This window comes from Ambystoma mexicanum, chromosome 10, assembly GCF_040938575.1.
Source record: "Ambystoma mexicanum isolate Mex_15411 chromosome 10, UKY_AmexF1_1, whole genome shotgun sequence".
Lineage (NCBI taxonomy): Eukaryota > Metazoa > Chordata > Amphibia > Caudata > Ambystomatidae > Ambystoma > Ambystoma mexicanum.
The window spans coordinates 1674262445-1674284900 of NC_090932.1; the positions used below are offsets into that span (position 1 = coordinate 1674262445).

At 50.3% G+C, this 22456-nt stretch overlaps 1 protein-coding gene across 23 annotated transcripts in view; it reads left to right on the forward strand.

Moving 5' to 3' along the window:
• The window catches only part of RIMBP2 (RIMS binding protein 2), a 2252680-nt gene that overhangs the window by 1653790 nt on the left and 576434 nt on the right, over positions 1–22456 (forward strand). For all 23 annotated transcript variants that reach the window (XM_069620091.1, XM_069620095.1, XM_069620096.1 and 20 more), the window contains one exon: positions 3628–4440. In XM_069620091.1, coding sequence (XP_069476192.1) covers positions 3628–4440 — 813 coding nt within the window. The remainder of the gene's footprint in view (positions 1–3627; positions 4441–22456) is intronic.

A 22456-nucleotide genomic window follows, 5' to 3' on the forward strand; every position in this document is an offset into this window, starting at 1 on the left:
GTTTCCGGGTGTGTCTTTCATGCTCCCACTGTCACTGTCTCGCTTCTCGGTAATGTTGCAGCTCACGGAGCCTTCAGTAGCACCCCAAGGCAGCAGCAGGCCGCACCCAGTCAACAGAGCAAGCCTCAAAATTCCCGCAAAATAAAAGACCGTCACAATTGCCCTTATATGCCCAGGTGCAGTTACAATACTCCCAACGTTTTTCTACTTGTTAACTCAGAGCACTGATAATAATAGGAGAGCTGTGTTAAATATATTCCAGGGTGCAACTAATAGGAGGGTGCGCAATATGACAGCCATAATGCCAAGGCGCAATCTGGCACCTTGTCAGTTTAAACACTGGCATGGCACATTCAGCAATGCCGAGTTTTTAACCTTCCCGGCTGATCACACATTGCCGTGATGTTTTCAGTAATGCCATCCTAGCTTTCCTGCCATCAAGAACATTGCTGTGTAGCCATCAATTTGCCTTAGAAATTTCCCATGCCAATTTTGACAGCGGCAGGACAGTTTTGCTCCACTTTACTCAGTTGGTTTCTAAGCGCAGACCCGGGGATCGAACCTGTGTTGCTCAGACGAGCACGTTTCTCCTGAGCTATCCTCCCGAGAGGGAGCCCCACCAAATGATGAGGTCAGTTTCAAAAGGCCTCCACTTAATAGTCAAGCCCTTGCCAGCAGTGCTATGCTTGTGTTGAACGTAAGCACATTGGCATGTGAGTTCTGATGCCTGGTTCAGATGGCCCCAGAATGTCTCTAATAAACCTTAAGGCCAGTGTCACGGCGCCCTGTCATTGCTGAGCTCGGTTAATTTCCCTAACGTGTCATTTCCACCAGGCCCGTGGAAAGCGAACATGCTTCCAGAAATGCCAGTGTTTCCCCAGTTCAGCCCACTATGCCAATGTGCTAATGTTTGTTCATATGTTATGTGTACAGCTTGCAGTAAGGAGAACGTGGTGTCTGCCAGATTTTGGAACAGCAGCCGATGGTAACTGTTATAGAAACCGCCAAGTGTTGGATTGGTGCAAATTACCGTGTAGAAGCGGTGGGGCCGGTGCAGCGATAACACCATTATCACACCACCCTCTACAGTGCCACCAGGAAATTGATGCCAGTTTCATATTGCTTTCCTAAAACACAACTATTCAACACTGCCAACAGAAAGTGGCGCCAGGCAATTTTGAAGCTGTCGGCTGACTACTGACCGCTGCCACTTTCACATTGTCTCCAGAATACTTCAGCGTGCCCCTTCCCTTTGTCCAGGACATTGCACCAGGTGTTTTTGATTTGCCTCAAACAATCAGACTCTGCTGCTTTCACAATGCCACCGAAGAACTCCCTCGTGCCATTTTCAAAATGGCCCAAACAAATTCACAATGCCCCATCCCACGTCAAAAATGCGCCAAGAAAGTTGTCTGGTGCCACGTTCACAACATCCCAGATAGTTGCTGTGTGACACTTGTCCAATTTACAGAGGCAATTGGCCTTGCCACTTTCACATTGCCCCGGAAAATGGTGCACCAAAGCACGCGTGCGCACACACGAGTGCGCTCGTGCCAAACACCAAAATATTTGCCAGCACCATATCAGTGTGTTATCCCTCGCTGTATTCTCTCTGGCATTGACCAGGCAGGCACACTTGCACTACTGTGAAGATGGGGTCACCCAGTTTAGTTTAGTTCATTAATTTACATAGCGCCGATATAGGCCGATGGGCATTAGGACGCTACACAGTACAATACAAACAATAAAGAGCACACATAACACCATAAAATACACGTTACACATGGAACCAGAAGGCATACACTACAGAATTAAAACAATTAAACAAAATTACAAATAATTAATTAATCCCAATCCTTGGGTTGGAGACAGATGACGGATTGGTCAGGTTTTTACATAAACTCAAAAATGAGGTCAGACTGCCATGACCACAACCTATGAGAATACAGCGAGTGTTGTTCCTGGTGCACCATTCCAAAAGTCTACAATCCTGTCCTCGGACACTCCCGTGCCCCACCTTAGAGTGCAACCACGAGAAGGCCTTATTTCTGAGTGCTTCTCTGGTGTCACTCCTCTCTGGTGGTCCTCTCTCTGAAGGGAATATGATATCGCCCAGCACTGGATGCCCACTTTCTCCTGCAAGGACCGGGTTTATACCTCTGGCTGTGGATGAGGCATGGGGGGAGGGGGGGCGGGGTGCTGCGGTTGAAGGAGCCCCTTTGCTTCGTAGCAATACTTGCGGCCGGCCGTATGGAGCAAAGCTACACACGCAAGCCGGCAGCCCCAGGATCCTTGACACAATGTGCAGCTCATGAAGGCAAATGCAAAGACAGCACAGTGCAACACGCAAGCAGTGTCTAGTGCAACATAGTTGCAGTGTGCCGGGACCTGGAGGGGACTTGACATGTTTAGCCACGCAGGGGTGTTGCTAGGTCTGGAAAAGATCCGGGGCTAAGCTAATGTCAGGACAGGCAGGACTGGGGCTAGCTAGCCTTTTGATTGTAGCCCCTGAGCTTCTATCGCGGGCTATAACCAAAAGACCCGGGGCTATAGCGCCCCCAGATATCCCCAGCAACGCCTCTGAGCCAGCGGCATCGGGGAGTGAAGCTCTTTCCACCATATTCATGGGCCACCGCGGTAGACACAAGAGCTGTCCTTCAAGGCGAGAAGGTGGGAAGACCCTCAATGCAGGTCGGCCAGGACCTGTGGTTCTGCTTAATGTTTGCCCATTGCTTTTGAAGAAAGTCATCCAGTTTCCTTATTCAAGGGTTTATATGCGATTTGACGTGGTTTAAATTGGAGTCCGGAAGTTAGGGCCAGGCCCCAGTGGATCTCCCTCGAAGGCAGCTAACCCATTGGTTTTGTGTCGAAGGCAGCTAACCCATTGGTCGTGTGTCGAAGGCAGCTAACCCATTGGTCGTATGTCGAAGGCAGCTAACCCATTGGTCGTATGTCGAAGGCAGCTAACCCATTGGTCGTGCGTCGAAGGCAGCTAACCCATTGGTCGTTTGTCAAAGGCAGCTAACCCATTGGGCGTGTATCGAAGGCAGCTAACCCATTGGTCGTGTGTCGAAGGCAGCTAACCCATTGGTCGTGTGTTCCAAGCCTCAAGTGAAAGCAGCCGCCCGCTTGCCTTATCTTGTCCTACTTCAGGTGCCTACAACCTTTGGCTATTCAGATCTTTTGGACTACAATTCCCATCAGCCCAGGCTAACATAGCCTATGGTGCGCATCATGGGAGTCGTGGTCCAGAACATCTGGAGAGTCAAATGTTGCAGACCGCGGCATCTACTTGGAGAGAGCTGAATGCCGGGGAGCAAAAGTTTTGTCCTGCTCTTCTTCCACCAGGTGACTGCACCCCATGCTTAGGTCCTATGCCTGTTATTTAGTTTGATTTCCAATAGGTTCTGAAATTAGGTGGGGTTTGTGGTTGGGGGTTTACGCTTACCCTGGCACCGAGGGGCAGTGCATGCTCACTGAAAGGCAGGCTGGGACACACAGCGCCACCCTGGGGTGAGCTACAGCAGGTCCCAGCCAGTCATCCCAGTTTTTTCTGGTTTGAGCTCTTGTTGTACTTGTAAGGATTGCAACAGAACATTGTTCAACCATTTCTATTGTTTTCCGCAGGAGAACTTTTGGATGGACAGCGAGGTCTGGTTCCGTCCAACTTTGTGGATTTCGTTCAGAATGAGGACTTGCACGTGTCCAGCTCTCTGGGCAGCGAGCAAGACCAGAACTGCATCAACCATGCCAGCCTTGGTTCGCAGGACGAGACCATCCTGGAAGCGAAGCCACCAAATTTCTTGGAGACCAGCGCGGTGAACAATGGCTCAGGGACCCTGGACATGAACATCGACGAGATTGGTGAAGACATCGTGCCTTATCCTAGGAAAATCACCCTCATTAAACAACTTGCCAAAAGTGTGATTGTGGGATGGGAGCCCCCGGTCGTGCCGCCGGGTTGGGGGGCTGTGAAAAGCTACAATGTCCTAGTGGACAAGGAGATGCGGATGAGTGTGGACGTTGGAGGCAGAACTAAAGCCCTCATAGAAAAGCTGAACCTGGCTACCAGCACGTGCCGGATATCCATCCAGAGCGTCACGGAACGCGGGCTCTCCGACCACCTCCAGTGCTCGCTCCTGGTGGGGAAGGACGTCATTGTGGCACCTTCCCAACTCAAGATGGACAATGTGACCCAGTCGTCTGCCGAGCTCTCCTGGGTGCCCACGAACAGTAACTACAGCCACGTCATCTTCCTCAACGACGAGGAGTTCGACATTGTGAAGGCCGGCTGCTACCGCTACCAGTTCCTCAATTTGAAACCGGGCGGGGTCTACAAGCTGAAGTTACTGGCCAAGCCCCACCAGATGCCCTGGCAGCTCCCACTGGAGCAGAGGGAGAAGAAGGAGGCCTTCATTGAGTTCTCCACATTGCCTGCAGGTAGGGCTCATTCTATTCTATGTGTATTCATCTTGCGGCACTGACAGGTTCATGTCCCCCAATCATGTCTGGTCACTTTCCTCTTACACCCCACCCTTCTGATGCTTAGCCTGTTGAGCCTGTAGCCTTCTGCTTGCCAGGACCACCCGAAGAGTCAAATAATGGTCTAAGGATCCAAGGACCATCCATGAAGTCTCCCGGTGCATGCTAAATGTAGGTGCACCGCACCCATGGCATTGTGTTGTGTGCTTGTTGGACTTGTTGAGAGCTCTGTGTGATGCTTCTTCGTCCATCCAATGTGGGCTCTTCCCTGGGGAGAACCTGATTGAGTAGTTGTGGCTCTCAGGATGTGGTTGGGTGGTAAGTTCAGAGCTCTGCCTGGTGCAGTGTCCACTCTCTCTGGTCTCTTTATGTCTGGGAGAAAGTGGGTCATTGTCTGCCTGTTGAGTAGAAAAATGGGCACAGCTAGACCCTGGCAGCACCTTTTCCAGACCCTTGTGTTTGTGCGCCAGACCCTGGCAGCACCCACTATGTTGTGCCAACACTGACCATGCCTTGACCTATGGCACGGATGCAACACAAAGGCACTGACAGCAGTTACTCTATTCTCTTAGTATAACGCCTTGACAATATCTATTGTTTAAACATTAGACCTGGTCAGCACATACTGATTTGTGTAAAATAATAAGTGCCAGCACCTATTGTGGCATGGAACAATGTATTCAAACAGCACCTGCTGTGTTGTGTTAACATTCACCCCGTCAACACCTATTACCTTGTGTTAACATTAAATCTGCTAAGCACCTTGCTTGTTGTGTTAACTTTGTCCAGTTAAGTAGATATTGTATTATGTTAACATTAGATTGGATCATCACCGGTTGTGTTAACACTGACACAGTCAGCACCTACTGTGTTGTGTCAACAGTAATCATGTCAGCGTCTATTTTGTAACGTTAACATTGCCTCTGTCATCAGCTGTAGTGTTAGGGACCCACTAAGCACATTGGACCCACTAAGCACCTTGACCATACCAGCTTCTATTGTTAACATTGGACCCACTAAGCACGTTGACCATATCAGCTCCTATTGTTCTGTGTTAACACTGGACCCACTAAGCACCATGACCAGATCAGCCTCTATTGTTCTGTGTTAACACTGAACCCACTAAGCACCTTGACCATATCAGCTTCTATTGTTCTGTGTTAACACTGCACCTACTAAGCACCGTGACCATATCAGCTTCTATTGTTCTGTGTTAACACTGGACCCACTAAGCACCTTGACCATATCAGCTTCTATTGTTCTGTGTTAACACTGGACCCACTAAGCACCGTGACCATATCAGCTTCTATTGTTCTGTGTTAACACTGAACCCACTAAGCACCTTGAAAATATCAGCTTCTATTGTTCTGTGTTAACACTGGACCCACTAAGCACCTTGACCATATCAGCTTCTATTGTTCTGTGTTAACACTGGACCCACTAAGCACCTTGACCATATCAGCGTCTATTGTTCTGTGTTAACACTGGACCCACTAAGCACCATGACCATATCAGTTTCTATTGTTCTGTGTTAACACTGGACCCACTAAGCACCTTGACCATATCAGCTTCTATTGTTAACATTGGACCCACTAAGCACCTTGACCATACCAGCTTTTTTTTTAAATTTTAATAATTTTTATTGAGGTATGTAGTATACAATCATAAAGTCATAACTTCATAGACATAATGCAGTGAAACTTTTACATGAGAATAGATTAAACAATGGTAAAATGGAAGTGTTCCAATAGAGCAATTAATTAATTACACTGTGTACAATGTGAAGTTGGGCATACAAGGAACAAATTGTCAATAAAATTGAAAACTTACGCAAAAGAACTATAGCACAGTGTTGTGCACAACTTAGTATGGAACAAATTCTGCATTATGATGTCTAAGTGGGGGGGAGGACAAACATAAGACTGACATATGAAAAACACGACATATGGGGGGAGAGGGGAGCAAGGGAGGTGGTAGGTATTGATGAAGAGAGGCACATGGGCATATAATACAGTAAATATTCAGTTAAGTGACCAGATTAGTATTCGCATATAATAATGATCTTGGGAGCATCAAAGGAGTGTGAGAGATTTGGAGAAGTCACATTCCATGCGTGGTTACATTCTCTAGAATCAAATATATTTCAACATCAGCAAATAACTCCCAACATGTTTTCTTCTTTATACATAGAGCTTTCATTACACCAGCCAAATTATTTCTATCCAATATTAATGACAATGACAATTGTTGGACTTGTGGAGCTACCCCTGCATCGTATGAGCACATGTTCTTCTCATGTCCCTATACCCTTAAGTTTTGGCAACAAGTATGGAAATACCTTAACTCTATTTTCTTCACCGATATAGCACTTTCATTTATGAATATTGTTTTAGGTAGCCTGGCAGTTACCACCCACTTGTCATATGATGCTTCCAGGCTCTATGATCTCTTTATTTGTTTGGCTATGAAGAGTATAACTGCCAATTGGAAAGACTCTCATTCCTTATGTATAAGAAGCTGGTGGAATAACATTTGTCTCACGCAAAAGATGGAAATGTGTACGGCAAACAACCTTAACTCTATACCTAAGTTTAATGCTAAGTGGTCATTTTTCACTCGATTTCTGAACCATTTTAATGTGACCATACCAGCTTCTATTGTTAGCATTGGACCCACTAAGCACCTTGACCATATCAGCTACTATTGCTCTGTGTTAACACTGGACCCACTAAACACCGTGACCAGATCAGCTTCTATTGTTCTGTGTTAACACTGGACCCACTAAGCACCGTGACCAGATCAGCTTCTATTGTTCTGTGTTAACACTGGACCCACTAAGCACCTTGACCAGATCAGCTTCTATTGATCTGTGTTAACACTGGACCCACTAAGCACCTTGACCATATCAGCTTCTATTGTTCTGTGTTAACACTGGACCCACTAAGCACCGTGACCAGATCAGCTTCTATTGTTCTGTGTTAACACTGGACCCACTAAGCACCTTGACCATATCAGCTTCTATTGTTCTGTGTTAACACTGGACCCACTAAGCACCGTGACCAGATCAGCTTCTATTGTTCTGTGTTAACACTGGACCCACTAAGCACCTTGACCAGATCAGCTTCTATTGATCTGTGTTAACACTGGACCCACTAAGCACCGTGACCATATCAGCTTCTATTGTTCTGTGTTAACACTGGACCCACTAAGCACCGTGACCAGATCAGCTTCTATTGTTCTGTGTTAACACTGGACCCACTAAGCACCTTGACCATATCAGCTTCTATTGTTCTGTGTTAACACTGGACCCACTAAGCACCGTGACCAGATCAGCTTCTATTGTTCTGTGTTAACACTGGACCCACTAAGCACCTTGACCAGATCAGCTTCTATTGATCTGTGTTAACACTGGACCCACTAAGCACCTTGACCATATCAGCTTCTATTGTTCTGTGTTAACCCTGGACCCGCTAAGCAGCGATTGTGCTGTGTTTACACTGGCGCTGTCAACACCTGCATGAGACCTTCTCAGCAGCTATTAGGTTGAGTTGGCATTCGCCCCGCTTGCACCTATTGTGTTGTGTGGACATGGATGGGTTCGGCACCTATTATGTTAACATTGCCAGTTTCCGCTCATATTGTGTTGTGTTGCCATTAGACCCACTTCGGCACATATTGTTCTATGTTGTGTTAGCTCCCAGTTGCTGCTGAAGTGTGCTGACCTATTTTCTTTAAATGACCCGTTGGCTGCAGGAAGTTGTGCAGAGCTGATTATAACGATTAATGTCGAATTGTGTTTCTTCAAAAGCAGATGTGTGTTCTCGTACTTTGTGCCACTAGCCACGGTAACACACTTTCCATCAGATGCAAACAGGGCAGTTCATGTCACGATATGGGATTGTAGGTGCTCATTTTATGCCAAGTGCTTGGAAAGCCGGGCTTCAGTGTGATGGGCACCGACCTCCATCACTCTGCTTGTCATTATGTCACATGGAGCACAGGAATATGTGTTGTCGTTTTCCATTGTGAACTGCACACGCAGTGCTGTTCCAGTTGCAGCTTACACTCCACGACCTTTCGGCTGATTTAGGATTTGTCAATAGTATGTAATGGAGCTATGCCAACGAGGAGCATAGTGGCACTGCCAGTCTAGGAATCTCCAACTGGCCACTTACTGGGAATCTCAAACTCTGAGCCCCGTTTCTACCCCTATCTCCTATCTCTCCCTTTCACTTCCTCTCTCTTTCTGTTACTCGCACCTTCTACCAACTCTTACTCTTTTATCATGCACTCTCTCTATTTCTGCACTCTAATGTTCACTCTCAGAACCACACGCGTCACCTTTCACTCTGGGACCACTCTCTCTCATAAGCAGTACCTCACCTGCACTCACATGCACCAGCTCCAGACTTTCTAGCCCTCTGCTCCACCTTCTGCCATCCTCCTAGTCGCTCAGTCCACCGCTACCCCTCCTGACCTCACCCTAACACCTTTCCCTCTGCTGTGTGCATGCATGCACGCCTCTATCGCTATGATCTCTTGGTTTCCTGTTTCCGCCCTTTCCCATTGGTTCCCTGTGTCACCTGATCTCTGGAGGCAGTCTCCTCTAGGCGTTTCCCCATGGACGGGTGTTTATACACAGGTGAGGCACTGCCACCTTTCTGTTCCCCGATCTTCATGCAGCCCAATCAGCGTGGGGTTCACTTACTGGTTTCCCCGCCTTCTCTCTGTGTTTGGGGGCTACATTCGGGGGCGGGAAGAAGGAAGTTGCCTTGATTGGGGGCTTCGTCTTCGGTGCCTTTCTGTCTCTGCTCGTTTGTTTGAGTTCCCACCCCGTTGGATTCTGGATCTTGCAGACCTGAAACGAATAAAAGAGAACACTGCCCAGAAAAGAGGCCAGTAGATATCGGGGGATCGGGGAGTGCTCTGACACCTATGGATGTGTAGCGCTATATAAGAAATACATTATTATTATTAACAGTGGCCCTGCCATGCACAACTAACCACACTCAGGGGTTCAGCGACTGGGTCCTCCAACTCCCTCGACCCACCCGCAGGACTGGTTCTGACGTATGCCCGAGTGGGTCTACCCCCAGGTCGGGCATATGTCACGCAGGCTTGGCAGAAAACTGGAATTCCATCAGTCAGAAAACAGTATTTCAAATGGTTTTGAGCCACCTCTTGTCTTGGTGATAATAGACTCTTCTCGGAGCCTTTTTACAGGCTCTCTGCTGTTTTTTCAGTAAGGTAATGTTCTTTAGAGTCCTTCATCAACATGTCAGAGAAGCAATGTTCTTCAGAGGCTCAAGAGTCTTCTTTATGGGAAAGCAAACAGGGTACTTTCCCTGGGTGCTTACACTGGGAGGGCCCACCATGCATGGCTGCCTGATACAATGAATGGTCACGTTGTAGGGGTTCACCCAAAAAGACTGATAAAAATTGTTCGAATGTGTGTCTTGGCCAAATTTTGGCAGTTCAAAAAGTCAGAATAGCCGAAAGGTTCGATCGCACATTCGGTGCGGGGGGCTGCAGGGGTGTCCCCCGCACCATTGCTCACTATATTCAGAGCGGTGGATGCGGGGGTGTCCCCCGTAGTCATCCCAAAAAAATGAGCTGCGTGGGTGTCCCCCACAGCTGTCCCGAAAAAAAAAAGAAAGGACCCTGCAGTGCCATTCCTGATCATGGAAGTGAAAGGGAACAGGCTTTGCAGGGACCAGCGACTCAGCAGCAAGGTAAGTATGGTGTGGGGGGTGTTGGGGGTGTGGGTAGGGCAGTGGGTGGCGGTGTGGGCAGGGGTTTGGCCAAGACAGAAATGTTCAGGGGAGAAAATACCGAAGGTTATTTCAAAAAAATAATCTTCGGTCTTTTCTCCCTCGAACATTTGAAAGCACGTGCTCGACCAACTGGAAGGGGATATTTCTTGACCTCACTGGACCTGGAGGACACCTACTTCCGCGTCCCCATGGCTGCCTCATACAAAAGGAAGTGTCTATTTTTTACAAAACATAAATAACACGCCGTGATATTGCATAGGGTGCTGCTCAGGCTCTGAACCTGTTCCCTGGAAATAGTTGGCAGGTATGTTCCGATCTGATCAATTAGCCCTGTAATCCGTGTTGTGTTCACTGTAGTACATATAGTTTCTGCCTTCACAATAGCACCACTCGTTTTGTTTTCATCTTTCTAGTGATAAGCGCAATAATCAAAGGTGAAATGCATATTGATATATTTTGGTGCCACAATGGCTTAGAAGATAGCTCAGTGTGTTAAGCACTCGTTGCCGAGATCTTTGTTCATACGCCACAACACATTACGAAATCCCGACAAGGCCGACTCAGCACTAGTTAAAAGAAACCAATATAATATCAGTACAGTGCATATTGTCACAGGTAGCAACAAAATCCCACAACCAAATATCAAGCTCAAGGATTTAATTTGAAAGTAGAACAATCTATATGAGGCAAGTCACACATGCCACAATGCCAGCTAGTAACCATCGTTGGAAGTTAACCTCCAGTTCAGAGCCACAACAATAGGGCACTGCGGGCATGCAAATTAGCTCAAATGCAAGCCTTTTGCTCCAGAAAATTGGCTTTGTCTTACAGGGCAGTCCTACGTTGTACATAGCTTAAGCAACTCATGACAAACATTTCTCAGGGCTGAATGTGATAGTTGCTTCAACAGCTTCAACAAGCGTTTTGGAAGCCCTCTTGATGACCACCTTAAGAGGGTCCCTCGATCTTCTCCCAACCTTCCCTTGCACTCCCTCCACCCTAGCTCAGGCGTCCCTTCTTTTCCAGAGGTTATAGCTGTCAATTGCCAACACTTACTGTGTTCTCTCAGTCTCCTTTGAAGGGAAGTTCTAAAGGCCATCACATTTATTTTTATTTTTTTAATTTTATTATTTAAAGCGTGGACCTAGCTCGAGAGCAGTGGAGTGCTCTACAGAGTGTGTGCAGCCAGCGTTTGAGGTGGCATCTTTTAACAGTAGTGCAGCACCGTGAGTTGCTCTATGTGTGTTGGTCTGTGAGTCCATTGGAATTAGTCCTTGGTCAGGTGTTGAAAAGGCCATGCTTTGAGAGATTTGTGAAACTAGAGAATTGTGGGGGCATTCCAAGCTGACACCGGGATCGTGTGCCACCAGATATGAGGAGTTTAGCCATCAGGTACGTTGGTGTGCTACTCGTGACTGCTTTGCAGATGATGTACGCTGCCTTGAACAATATCCTGGCCTTGAGTGGAAGCAGGTGTAGTTTGTTTTCGGATGCATTCTGACCCGGCACCAGGATCGTTTGCCACCAGATATGAGGTGCTTAGCCGTCAGGTACGCTGGTGTGCTACTGCTGACTGCTCTGCAGATGATGCATGCCATCTTGCACAGTGTCCTGGCCTAGAGTGGAAGCTGGTGTAGTTTGTGTAGGATGCATTCTGACCCAGCACTGGGATCGTGTGCCACCAGATATGAGGAGCTTAGCCACCAGGTACGCTGGTGTGCTACTCATGGCTGCTTTGCAGATGATGTACGCCGTCTTGAACAGTATCCTGGCCTGGAGTGGAAGCCGTTGTAGTTTGTGTAGGATGCATTCTGACCCGGCACGGGGATCGTGTACCACCAGATATGAGGATCTTAGCCACCAGGTACGCTGGTGTGCTACTGGTGACTGCTTTGCAGATGATGCATGCCGTCTTGAACAGTATCCTGGCCTGGAGTGGAAGCCGTTGTAGTTTGTGTAGGATGCATTCTGACCCGGCACGGGGATCGTGTACCACCAGATATGAGGATCTTAGCCGTCAGGTACGCTGGTGTGCTACTCATGGCTGCTTTGCAGATGATGCATGCCGTCTTGCACAGTGTCCTGGCCTGGAGTGGAAGCCGTTGTAGTTTGTGTAGGATGCATTCTGACCCGGCACGGGGATCGTGTACCACCAGATATGAGGAGTTTAGCCGTCAGGTACGCTGGTGCGCTACTCATGGCTGCTTTGCAGATGATGCATGCCGTCTTGCACAGTGTCCTGGCTTGGAGTGGAAGCCGGTGTAGTTTGTGTAGGATGCATTCTGAACTGGCACTGGGATTGTGTGCGACCAGACATGAGGAGCTTAGCCACCAGGTACGCTGTTGTGCTACTCATGTCTGGTTTGCAGATGATGTACGCAGTCTTGAACAGTATCCTGGCCTGGAAGTGGAAGGCAGTGTAGTTTGTGTAGGATGCATTCTGTAACTGTCTCCCTCTGGGGCTTTTCAAAGGTGCCTGGTCTGGTGGGTCTCCCCCTCTCAAAGGTCAGTCTTGCAAGTTTCTCCTCACCACTCTAGGTTCTCTCTCTAAACACCTTCCTCCTTTCCTTGCTCTCCCTTCTCCTTCTTTCTACACACTCCTCCCGTTATTCTTACCGATCTCTTACTTTTTCTTCTCTCTTCCTCCCACACTTTGATCTTATCTCCTACACCTCTCTCCCTCTGTTTCCTGATATTCCTACCCTCTCTACTTCTCTCTCTCTGTCTCTGTTTCCTTCTCTTACCACACTCCCTACTCCTCTCTCTCTCTCTCTCTCGCGCAATGCCTCTCTATCTCTCCTCTGTGTCTTTATCTCACCACACTCCCTACTCCTCTCGCTCTACTCCTTTCCACCTACTCGCCAATCTCCTTCCTTCCAACCCTGCCACTATATCCCCACTCCCACTATGCTCCTGACACTCTCTCCCCCAACCCTACACACTTCTCCACACACCTCTGCACTCTCTTTTGCCATGCACACCACACTCCATTAATTCCACCACACTCTCTGTCATACAATTCCCTACCAGCATTCTCTACACCACAGCCACAGTCTCTCTGCTACTCTTCTGCATAGACCGCTTACCGCCGCCTGGTGTTTTGATACTTTAACTCCACTCACAACCATACCAGAACGCCCTTTGACTGATTTTTTATAGCCTAGCCAATCTCCTTCTCTTGATGCTCCTGGCGCCCACTGGCTTTCCCTCTTACCTGTCCTGTGGGCCCATTTACTTTCTAGATTATCCCCTGCGGTTTGGGACTTGGCCCATGAGGTTTCAAAAGCCTTGCTTAGCCTCTCCCACTTTCGGATCTCGGGTAGAGTCAGCTCCACTGCCAGTGCCGGTGTTGCTGCCTTCGTTTAGTGGCAAGGTTTTCCCACCCTGCTCACGCGGAGTCCATCTGATGATGTGCGGTTGTGTCTTGTTCACCACAAGACTTACATGTTCTACACTGCTTGACTTAAGATGACCAGTTTGTTTCTGTGGCTCTGCTGCAGCTTTTCTCAGTTGCTGCCTGGGCATTTCTGGGAGATATGGTTCTGAAATACAATCAAAAGACATCTGGCCAGAATAGAGGCATTGCAGAGGGACCAGTGGAGTCAATGCTGTCATGCATGCTCATTCTGGGCAGTCAGAAAAGGGGGTCCCACCCAAATCCCTACCTCTGGCTCTTTCAATGCCCAGACAGGCCGCCTATCGCAGATTAAGAACTGTCTCTGCTCCTCTGCTGACAGGGAATGGACTATGACACTGTCACAAGGTCTAGAGCTTAGGTCATGTAAACACAGGCTATGACTGTAGAGCATAAACTGTCAGTCAGGAGAGGGGATTTGGTAGCCAAATTAGAGTCTGTGGAACCAAAGTGTGATGCTGACAGCCCAGCTTTGCCAGCACCCAACTTCTCCTCTTAACCCCTGGGCTGCTCTCATGCTGCATAAACTGTGACACCTCTCAGTCCTTAAGAGTGATTGAGAACTCTTCTTACACTTTTCCAAAAAATCTTCAATCTTGGTTTAATAGGGTAGAGATTTACTTTATATACAATAATATTTTTAATTGATGTATTGTTCACCACAAATTAGTTTCTTTCCTCATTAATGGCAAACCCGCCTGAAAAGCACAACTCTTTTCAAAACTCAACCTTTGTTCAGATATGTGCATGTTCTCCAGCATCGGGTCTGGCATGGATTCACATGCTCATGAATATTCCCCGTCGTCAGGCTGGGAATCCTCGGTAAAGAGAAATCAGTATCAGTTTCATTTCTGATCTGTCTTTCTTAGTAGTAACCAATCACTGATCTCTGGGTCATACTGACCCCAGCCAATGACTGCCCTCTCCCTAAGCCCCACCCCTGGCAGCCATCCTCAGATTTTTACCGCAGGCTCAAGTGTTGGGAGTCCTCATTTTTAGCTCTCGAGTTTTTTACTGCGTTTTCACGCTTTTTCAGGAGAATTTCTCATTTTTTCGGTTAATCGAGCCTCAAGCTCCACCGTTTCTACTTCCGATAACGGGGACCCGTTTCGGAATTCTTCTACGCCACTCAAGGGTGAAGTTTTCATCGAGTTTACACTTCTTGGAGGATTCCGGAAGATCTGCGGCCTACCTCAACGGACATGGCCCAGGACAAGGGGTGCTCGACGCCCAGATCCAAGCTGTTCAGGAACTGCCCTGGATGCAGATTATATAACGTTTTCAAGGAGGACGAGCATTCGCGATGTCTCTACTGCCTCCATGGGGACAAGACGCACGTGGAGAAGGACTGTGCGTTCTGCAAGAACCTTTCGGAACGGACCAAACAAGATCATCGTTCCTGCCTCGCCACCTGGCTGGAGAAGAGCACAGCAAGTGAGAAGGTGAAGAAGAAGTTTGAGCGGGCTTCTAAGTCCTTTGAGGGCCCCCCGGCGACGGGGGCCCAACAGAAGGCCAAGCACCGCGAGTCCGCGGGCTCTGGGAGCGCTGAAGGGTCGGGCTCTTCGGTTGCCAAGCAGGGCGCTACTTCCCCGGCATGTTCGACCACGAGCCAGCGCTCTGGTTCGGGGAAGAGGAAGTCCGAGAACCCGGGTAGGCCGCTGGAGCGGACCCGGTCGATCTCGAAGGGGGAGTGAGGCGCTGATCCTCCCCCCAAGGCAAAAGCCCAGCCAGGACGCACCTAAGGTGGTGAGGGCTTTGATCCATCCGGCTAAGGCCTCTACCGAAGTGGTCGCTGCGACCCTGGCAGAGCCGGCTGAGACTACGCCAATGGAAACGGCCTCAGGGCCCAGAGTATCCCTGTCGCCGCGGAGGGAATCCTCTTTCCAGCCCATCGCTAAGACCCCCGTGAAGCCCCCGGCTGAAAAAGAGGGGGGGGGGGCCGGTGGCCATTACAGACTCGGAATCAGCCTCTGAGGAGGAACTGGTGGAGACCGGAAGGGCCTCAACGAAAGGTCCATAGGCCTCAACGAGAGGTTCATAAACCTCAACGAGAGGTTCGAGAAGGTTCGATCCCAGAGGGCGGTCCCTGCAGACGTGATCGAAGATAGCGACGACGGCGACGAACTCGGCCCAGTGGTGCGGCCATCCCGTCCGTCGCAGCCATTGCCCGAGCCCCAGGATAGCTCGGCGGCCATTTTGTTGGCAATCCAATCCTTATGTACCGAGATAAGGACGAGATTACCACGCACCCCGATGGAGGAGGCAGAACCAGGCCCGTCGGGAAGCCCTCCGAACAAGCGGAGGAGAGTCCACCCTGCACCGCCCTTCGTGCCTGCGAGACCGGTGGACCCTTCATCCCCCTCGCCGGACCCTAGAGAGGATACGGCGATGGGGACGGACGATGACGGTGGCGATGACACAGCGGACATCCCGTCGTCACGCCCCCCCGCGGGCGTACTCAGCCGACGAGGTTGGTTCTTTCCACGCCATGATAACCAGGGCATCCTGAAGAACAGAAAAAGGAGGGGTTTCTGTACCAACGACGAGAGGCTAAGAGGAAGACGGTCCTCGCGGTGCCTTTATTCGACGAAATCTAGGACGAGGGGCTGGCTGTCCTCAAGAACCCTGCCACGACACCCACCAAGAGTGACAGGTACGAGAAGAAGTACCGAGTCCCCGATGCCGCCCCCTTGTGCCTCAGGGCCCAGCCCACGCTGGACTCGGTCGTCTCGGCAGCGGCTAAGAAGAAGGCAGCGGGCGTGGCGGCTTCAACTTCCACTTCCCCGCCGGACAACGAGGGCAAGAAGTTGGACTCTATGGGACGACAAGTCATCTCGTCGACGGCGACGACGATTAAGGCGGCCAATGCCTTAGCGATCGTGGCCCGCTACGACAGGGAGCTCTGGTTCAAGATAGCTCCCCTGTTAGAATTCCTGCCTGATGACAAAAGGGCGGAGGCCCTAGAAATTCTGCAGGAGGGCGAGGTGGAGTCGGATCGCGCCATAACGGTGGCAATGGACATTGCCGGTACTGGATTTCACCAACTGGGCAACAGAGTTTGCCTCCGACGACGAGGATGGCTCAAGGCAACGGACTTTCGCCAGAACGTCCAGACCAGAGTGTTGGACATGCCGTTCGACGGCAACAACCTCTTTGGTAAGGCGGTGGATGAGCCTCTACAGGCCATCAAGATCGACTCGGAGACGGCCCGGGCTCTTGGGGTGCTTCAGCAGCGACGGCCCTTTCGGAGCCCCAGAGGCAGACAGGGTGCCTCCAAAAGATCCAGCGGTGGCTCCCCCACTTACCGCCAGGCGGCCCGCTCCTCTTCCCAGGAGGCCTACAGAGGTCGCAGCAAGCAAGGGGGTTCCCGCCGTCGTCGCCAAGGAGGCCAAGGCGGCAAGGCCACTTCCAAGCAAGACTGACCCAGCTGGGTTGTCGGGCCCCCACCGAAGCACCCCGGTGGGAGGCCGGCTGACGAAGTTCATCAGAGTGTGGGAGTCCATCTCCACCGATCGTTGGGTGTTGGACACCCTGGCCAACAGGCACTCGCTGGAGTTCCTAAAGAAGTGCCCTTGCATTCCTCCCATGGCCAGGAAGGAGAATCACATCCCTCAACTGCTGTTGGAAGTAAAGGCGATGCTCAAGAAAGGTGCCATCGAGCTCGTCCCCAGGAGGCTCCGGGGCTCCGGAGTGTACTCAAGGTACTTCCTCATCAGAAAGAAGACAGGCGGTTGGCGCCCCATCCTGGACCTGCATCGGTTAAACAAATACATCAAGGCGCAGAAATTGGAGGATGCTATCGTCGTTGGACCTGGAGGATGCGTCCTTCCACATCCCCATTCTAAAAAGGCACAGGAGGTTCCTCAGGTTCGTGGTTCAGGGACGCCACTACCAATTCAGAGCCCTACCGTTCGGATTAAAGTCGGCACCCAGGGTTTTCACGAAGTGCCTGGCACCAGTGGCGGCGTGGCTGCGCCTGCAGGGGATCCACGTCTACCCCTACCTGGACGACTGGCTAATCCGGGCAAGGTCAAGGGAACTCGCCGTCGATCATATGGCAACGACCGTCCGGTTGCTCACGGAGCTGGGGTTCGCCATCAACTACCCCAAATCCCTCCTGGTTCCATCGCAAGTAGCACTGTTTTTGGGAGCAAAGCTCGATATAGTGGAGCAATTGGCCTCCCCTTCAGAGGAGAGGACCAAGACCATCCTGGGCAAGGTGCAGCACCTGTTAGCCACGGACGTGGCCAGGGTGAGGTCCATCAAGTCCCTTCTCGGGATGATGTCCTCATGCATCTACCTTGTGCCCCTTTGCAGACTTTGGATGCGTCCGCTACAGGAGTTCCTCGACGCCCGCTGGTTTCAGGCGAGGGGCTGCTTCGAGGACAGGATCCCTCTCAACGAGGAGTTCCGTCGGGCGATCCTATGGTGGGGCACCTGGGCTCACCTCACTACAGGCATGGACTTTCAAACCCTGGCGTTTCAGGAGACGGTGACTACAGAAGCCTCTCTGGAGGGTTGGGGGGCCCACATCGGAGATCTCCACGCAAGAGGCCTTTGGCTCCCGGAGAAGAGGTCTCTTTACATCAACATCTTGGAGCTCCGAGCAGTGTTCTGGGCGCTCAAGTCGTTCCTCCCGTCCCTCAAGGACAAAGTGGTGAGGATCTTCACCGACAACACCACCACAATGTTCTACATACGGAAGCAGGGGGGCACCAGATCCCCAGCCCTATCCAAGGAGGCCCAGGATCTGTGGCACTGGGCCATCGCCCAGGGGATGTTTTTGGTTCCTTTCCACCTGGCAGGAATAAAAAACCCCATCGCCGACTCACTCAGCAGGGAGCTGTGCTCATGCCATGAGTGGGAAATGCGCCAGGATCAAGTGGATCAACTCTTCCAACGATGGGGCAAACCCCAGATCGACCTGTTCGCGACAGCGACAAACTCCAAGTGCCAGAGGTTCGCCAGCAGATTCCCACAGCCGAGGAGCATGGGCGATGCTTTCTCGTTCCCTTGGGACGGCCTGTTTCTATATGCATTCCCTCCATTGCCGTTGCTGCTCCGCCTCATCAACCAGCTCAAGAAGTCCAGGTGCAGGATGATCCTCGTCGCACCGGCGTGGCCGAGGCAGATCTGGTTCCCGGACCTTCTGGACTTGTCAACGTCCCCGCCAGTCAGGCTGCTGGCGGACGCGGATCTTCTCTCCAGAGAAGGAGGTGCCATTCTCCACCACGACCCACAGTCTCTGAACTTGCAGGCCTGGCTCCTGCAGCACTAGAGTTTGGAGGGTATGATATCCCGGCTGATTGCAGAGAGGTTCTTGCAAAGGCCAGGGCGTCCTCAACTCTCAAGTGTTACGGTCATAAATGGAAGAGGTTCTCTGTCTGGTGCTGTGCACAGAAGGTTAACCCTCTGCAAATTACGGCCCCTAAAGTGCTGCCGTACCTGCTGTCGCTGGCCAAGGCTGGACTGGCTCACGCCTCCATCAAAATACATCTGGCTGCCATCTCCCGATATACCAGGACGACGGGACAGGCGTTCTTCTCATCGCCTGGTGAAGAAGTTTATGAAGGGACTATTCCGATCATTCCCTCCGGTGAAGGCTCCTGCCCCGGCATGGGAGCTTAATGTGGTGCTGACCAGGCTCATGGGGGCCCCATTCGAGCTTATGCATTTGGCGCCTTTGAAGTTCCTGTCATGGAAGACAGCGTTCCGCGTGGCCATCACCTCTGCACGACGAGTGGGAGAGATTCAGGCCCTATCTTGCAAGTCTCCATACTTGACTTTTCATGACACGAGGGTGGTGCTGAGGACGCACCCCTCCTTCATGCCCAAGGTGCCGTCGGACTTCCACCTCAACGAGCCCTTGGTGTTACCAGTTTTCTTTCCATCGCCTTCGACGCCGGCTGAGAGGACTTTGCACTCGCTGGATGTAGCTAGAGTGCTGAAGTTCTACGTGGACCGCACGAAGAGTTTTCGGAAGACGTCACAACTGTTTGTGAACTTTGGGTCTGTGAATCAAGGGAAGGCTCTCTCGGAGACTTCCATTTCCAGATGGCTCTCCGGCTGCATCATGCATTGTCACTGGTTGGCAAACCGACTGCTGCCCGGCCGTCCGAGAGCCCATTCTACCACGGCGTTCCTGTCTGGTGTGCCCCTGCTAGACATCTGCAGGGCTGCGACGTGGAGGTCAACGCACACCTTCACAAGATTCTACTGCGTCGATCGGGACTCCAGGGTCGGCCAAGCAGTGCTGCGCAACCTGTTCGCTTAAGGTGAGCCTGGTGAGGAGGTAAGAATTGCTTAATGTTGAGTTGTTGTATTGCTTAATGTTGAGCCTTTGCCACCTCCCGTGGTTGTGCATGTGTATACTGCTATGTATTCTTTTATTCATGAGCATGTGAATCCATGCCAGACCCCATGCTGGAGAAGGAACAAGTTACTTACCTGTAACTGTTGTTCTCCAGCATGGGTCTGGCATGGATTCACATGCGAACCCTCCCACCTACCCCTCTGCAGCTCTTCACTTGGTCATACTGCCACTTGGCGTGCTACCAAATCTGAGGATGGCTGCCAGGGGCGGGGCTTAGGGGGAGGGCAGTCATTGGCTGGGGGCAGCATGACCCAGAGATCAGTGATTGGTTACTACTAAGAAAGACAGATCAGAAACAAAACTGATACTGATTTTTTCTTTACTGAGGATTCCCAGCCTGACGACGGGGAATATTCATGAGCATGTGAATCCATGCCAGACCCATGCTGGAGAACAACAGTTACAGGTAAGTAACTTGTTCCTTCCTGGTGGCTTCTAATCCCTAGCCAGGCTGTATGTGTGCCTTTCTCTTTGATTCCAGTCTGTCTTCTGTGTCTATGCTTGAATGCTGCTGCATTCCAAAGAGGCTGCTGAGTTCTGTATCTATGCTGGGAAATGTGCACCTTTTTGCGCAGGGCCACTGGTCTAATGAGTGGGGCTCTCCCTCTTCCGTACTAGCATTTCAGCTACAGGAGTCTGTAATGGTCCCCTCACCACCCCGTCTCTATTCGTATTGGCCTTCCAGGGGGAGGTGAAAGCCTGACACGTCACCGACTCTGCTTGTCTGCAGATATCCGCATTCTGTTAAGGGACAGACTGTCTCTGCTTCTCTACTTGCATTGTCTGTCGCTGTTTAGAGGAACGTGAATTTTTTATCACCTGGTCATGTTGGTTACTTGTATAGCGCTACGCCACCCCCAAGGCTAACTAAAAGCGCTGCAAAAGAACTGAAGAGGGAAGGGGACAAGAAAGAGAGATACCAGAGAAGAAAGAAGGATATGAATGTTTTGAAGGAAGACTGCCCCATAAGAGAATAAAGAAGAGAGAGATGGAGGGGCAATAGGTAGAGTGAAAGAGAGAAGATAAAAAGATACAAAGGGAGAGAAGTAGTACATGAGAAAGGGGAAGAGAGAGAGAGAGAGAGAGAGACCCTGGTGAAAATGAGGTTAGATAACAAGAAATAGGAGGGAGACCAAAAGAGAGAATGATTGACAGGAGGTGAGAGGAAAGGGAGGGAAGAGAGAGACTGAAAAAAGCAAGAGAAGGGGAGATGGGGAGAGAGCGAGAGGAGGTGAGAGGTGGGAGAGTGAAAGGGAAAGAGAAGAAAGGGAGATGGGGAAGAGAGTTATATAATGCAAAGGGGGCAAACGAGAGAGTGATTGACAGGGGGTGAGAAGAAGGGAAAAGAGAGACACTGAAAGAACTAGAAAGCAAGAGAGAGTAAGAGGTAGAGGTAGAGCGAGAGGGAAAGGAGCTATGGACAAAAAGAGGTTGGGGACAATAGAGACAGAGAGAACGATAGAGAGAGAGAGAGTGGAAGAGAGCGAGAGAGAGAGACAGCTTACATGTCTTTATATCGAAATATGTTTTATTGAATGAACATATCTCGAATATTTTATATTGAAAACTTATATAGTGAATGCACTTTTTTTTTATTTTTTATTTTTTATTTTTTTGTGAGGACCCCCCAACCTCCTAAAAACCCCTAAAAACCCACCTCGACCATTTCCCAAAAATATTAACCCTTTACTGCACCCCTAAATGCATCCACTATAAAGGATTTCAATATAAAATATTCGATATATGTTGTTTCTATATAAAAGATTCGATATAAACACTGTATACCAGAGAGAATGAGGGAGAGAGAGAGGGGGGGGGAGGGAGAGAGAGAGAGAGAGAGAGAGAGGGGAAAGAGGGAGAGAGAGAGAGAGAGAGAGAGAGGGGGAGAGAGGGAGAGAGAGAGAGAGGGGGAGAGAGAAAGAGAGCAAGAGAGAGGGAGAGAGAGAGAGAGAGAGAGAGAGAGAGAGGGAGAGAGAAAGAGAGAGAGGGGGGAGAGAGGGAGAGAGAGAGAGAGAGAGGGGGGAGAGAGGGAGAGAGAGAAAGAGAGAGAGAGAGAGAGAGGGGTAGAGGAAGAGAGAGAGGGAGAGGGAGAGGGAGAGGGAGAGAGAGAGAGAGAGAGAGAGAGAGAGAGAGAGAGAGAGAGAGAGAGAGAGAGAGAGAGAGAGAGAGATATTACCAGTACCACCTCACAGAATCTTTATTCCTGGCTTAAAGCTGACAATCAGGTCTAGTGCCCAAGGGCATCCACACGAGTTAAGAATACAAAGGATCTCGGGCACGAGGGAAATGGGACATGTTTACCTTCCACTCTGTTCCTTTTAAGAAATGCCAGCGGCTCGGAGCGGCTGCAGCGCTGGCTTTGTGTGGCCCCATCCTGGTGGGTAATGTGAATACAATCCCTGACTAGATATC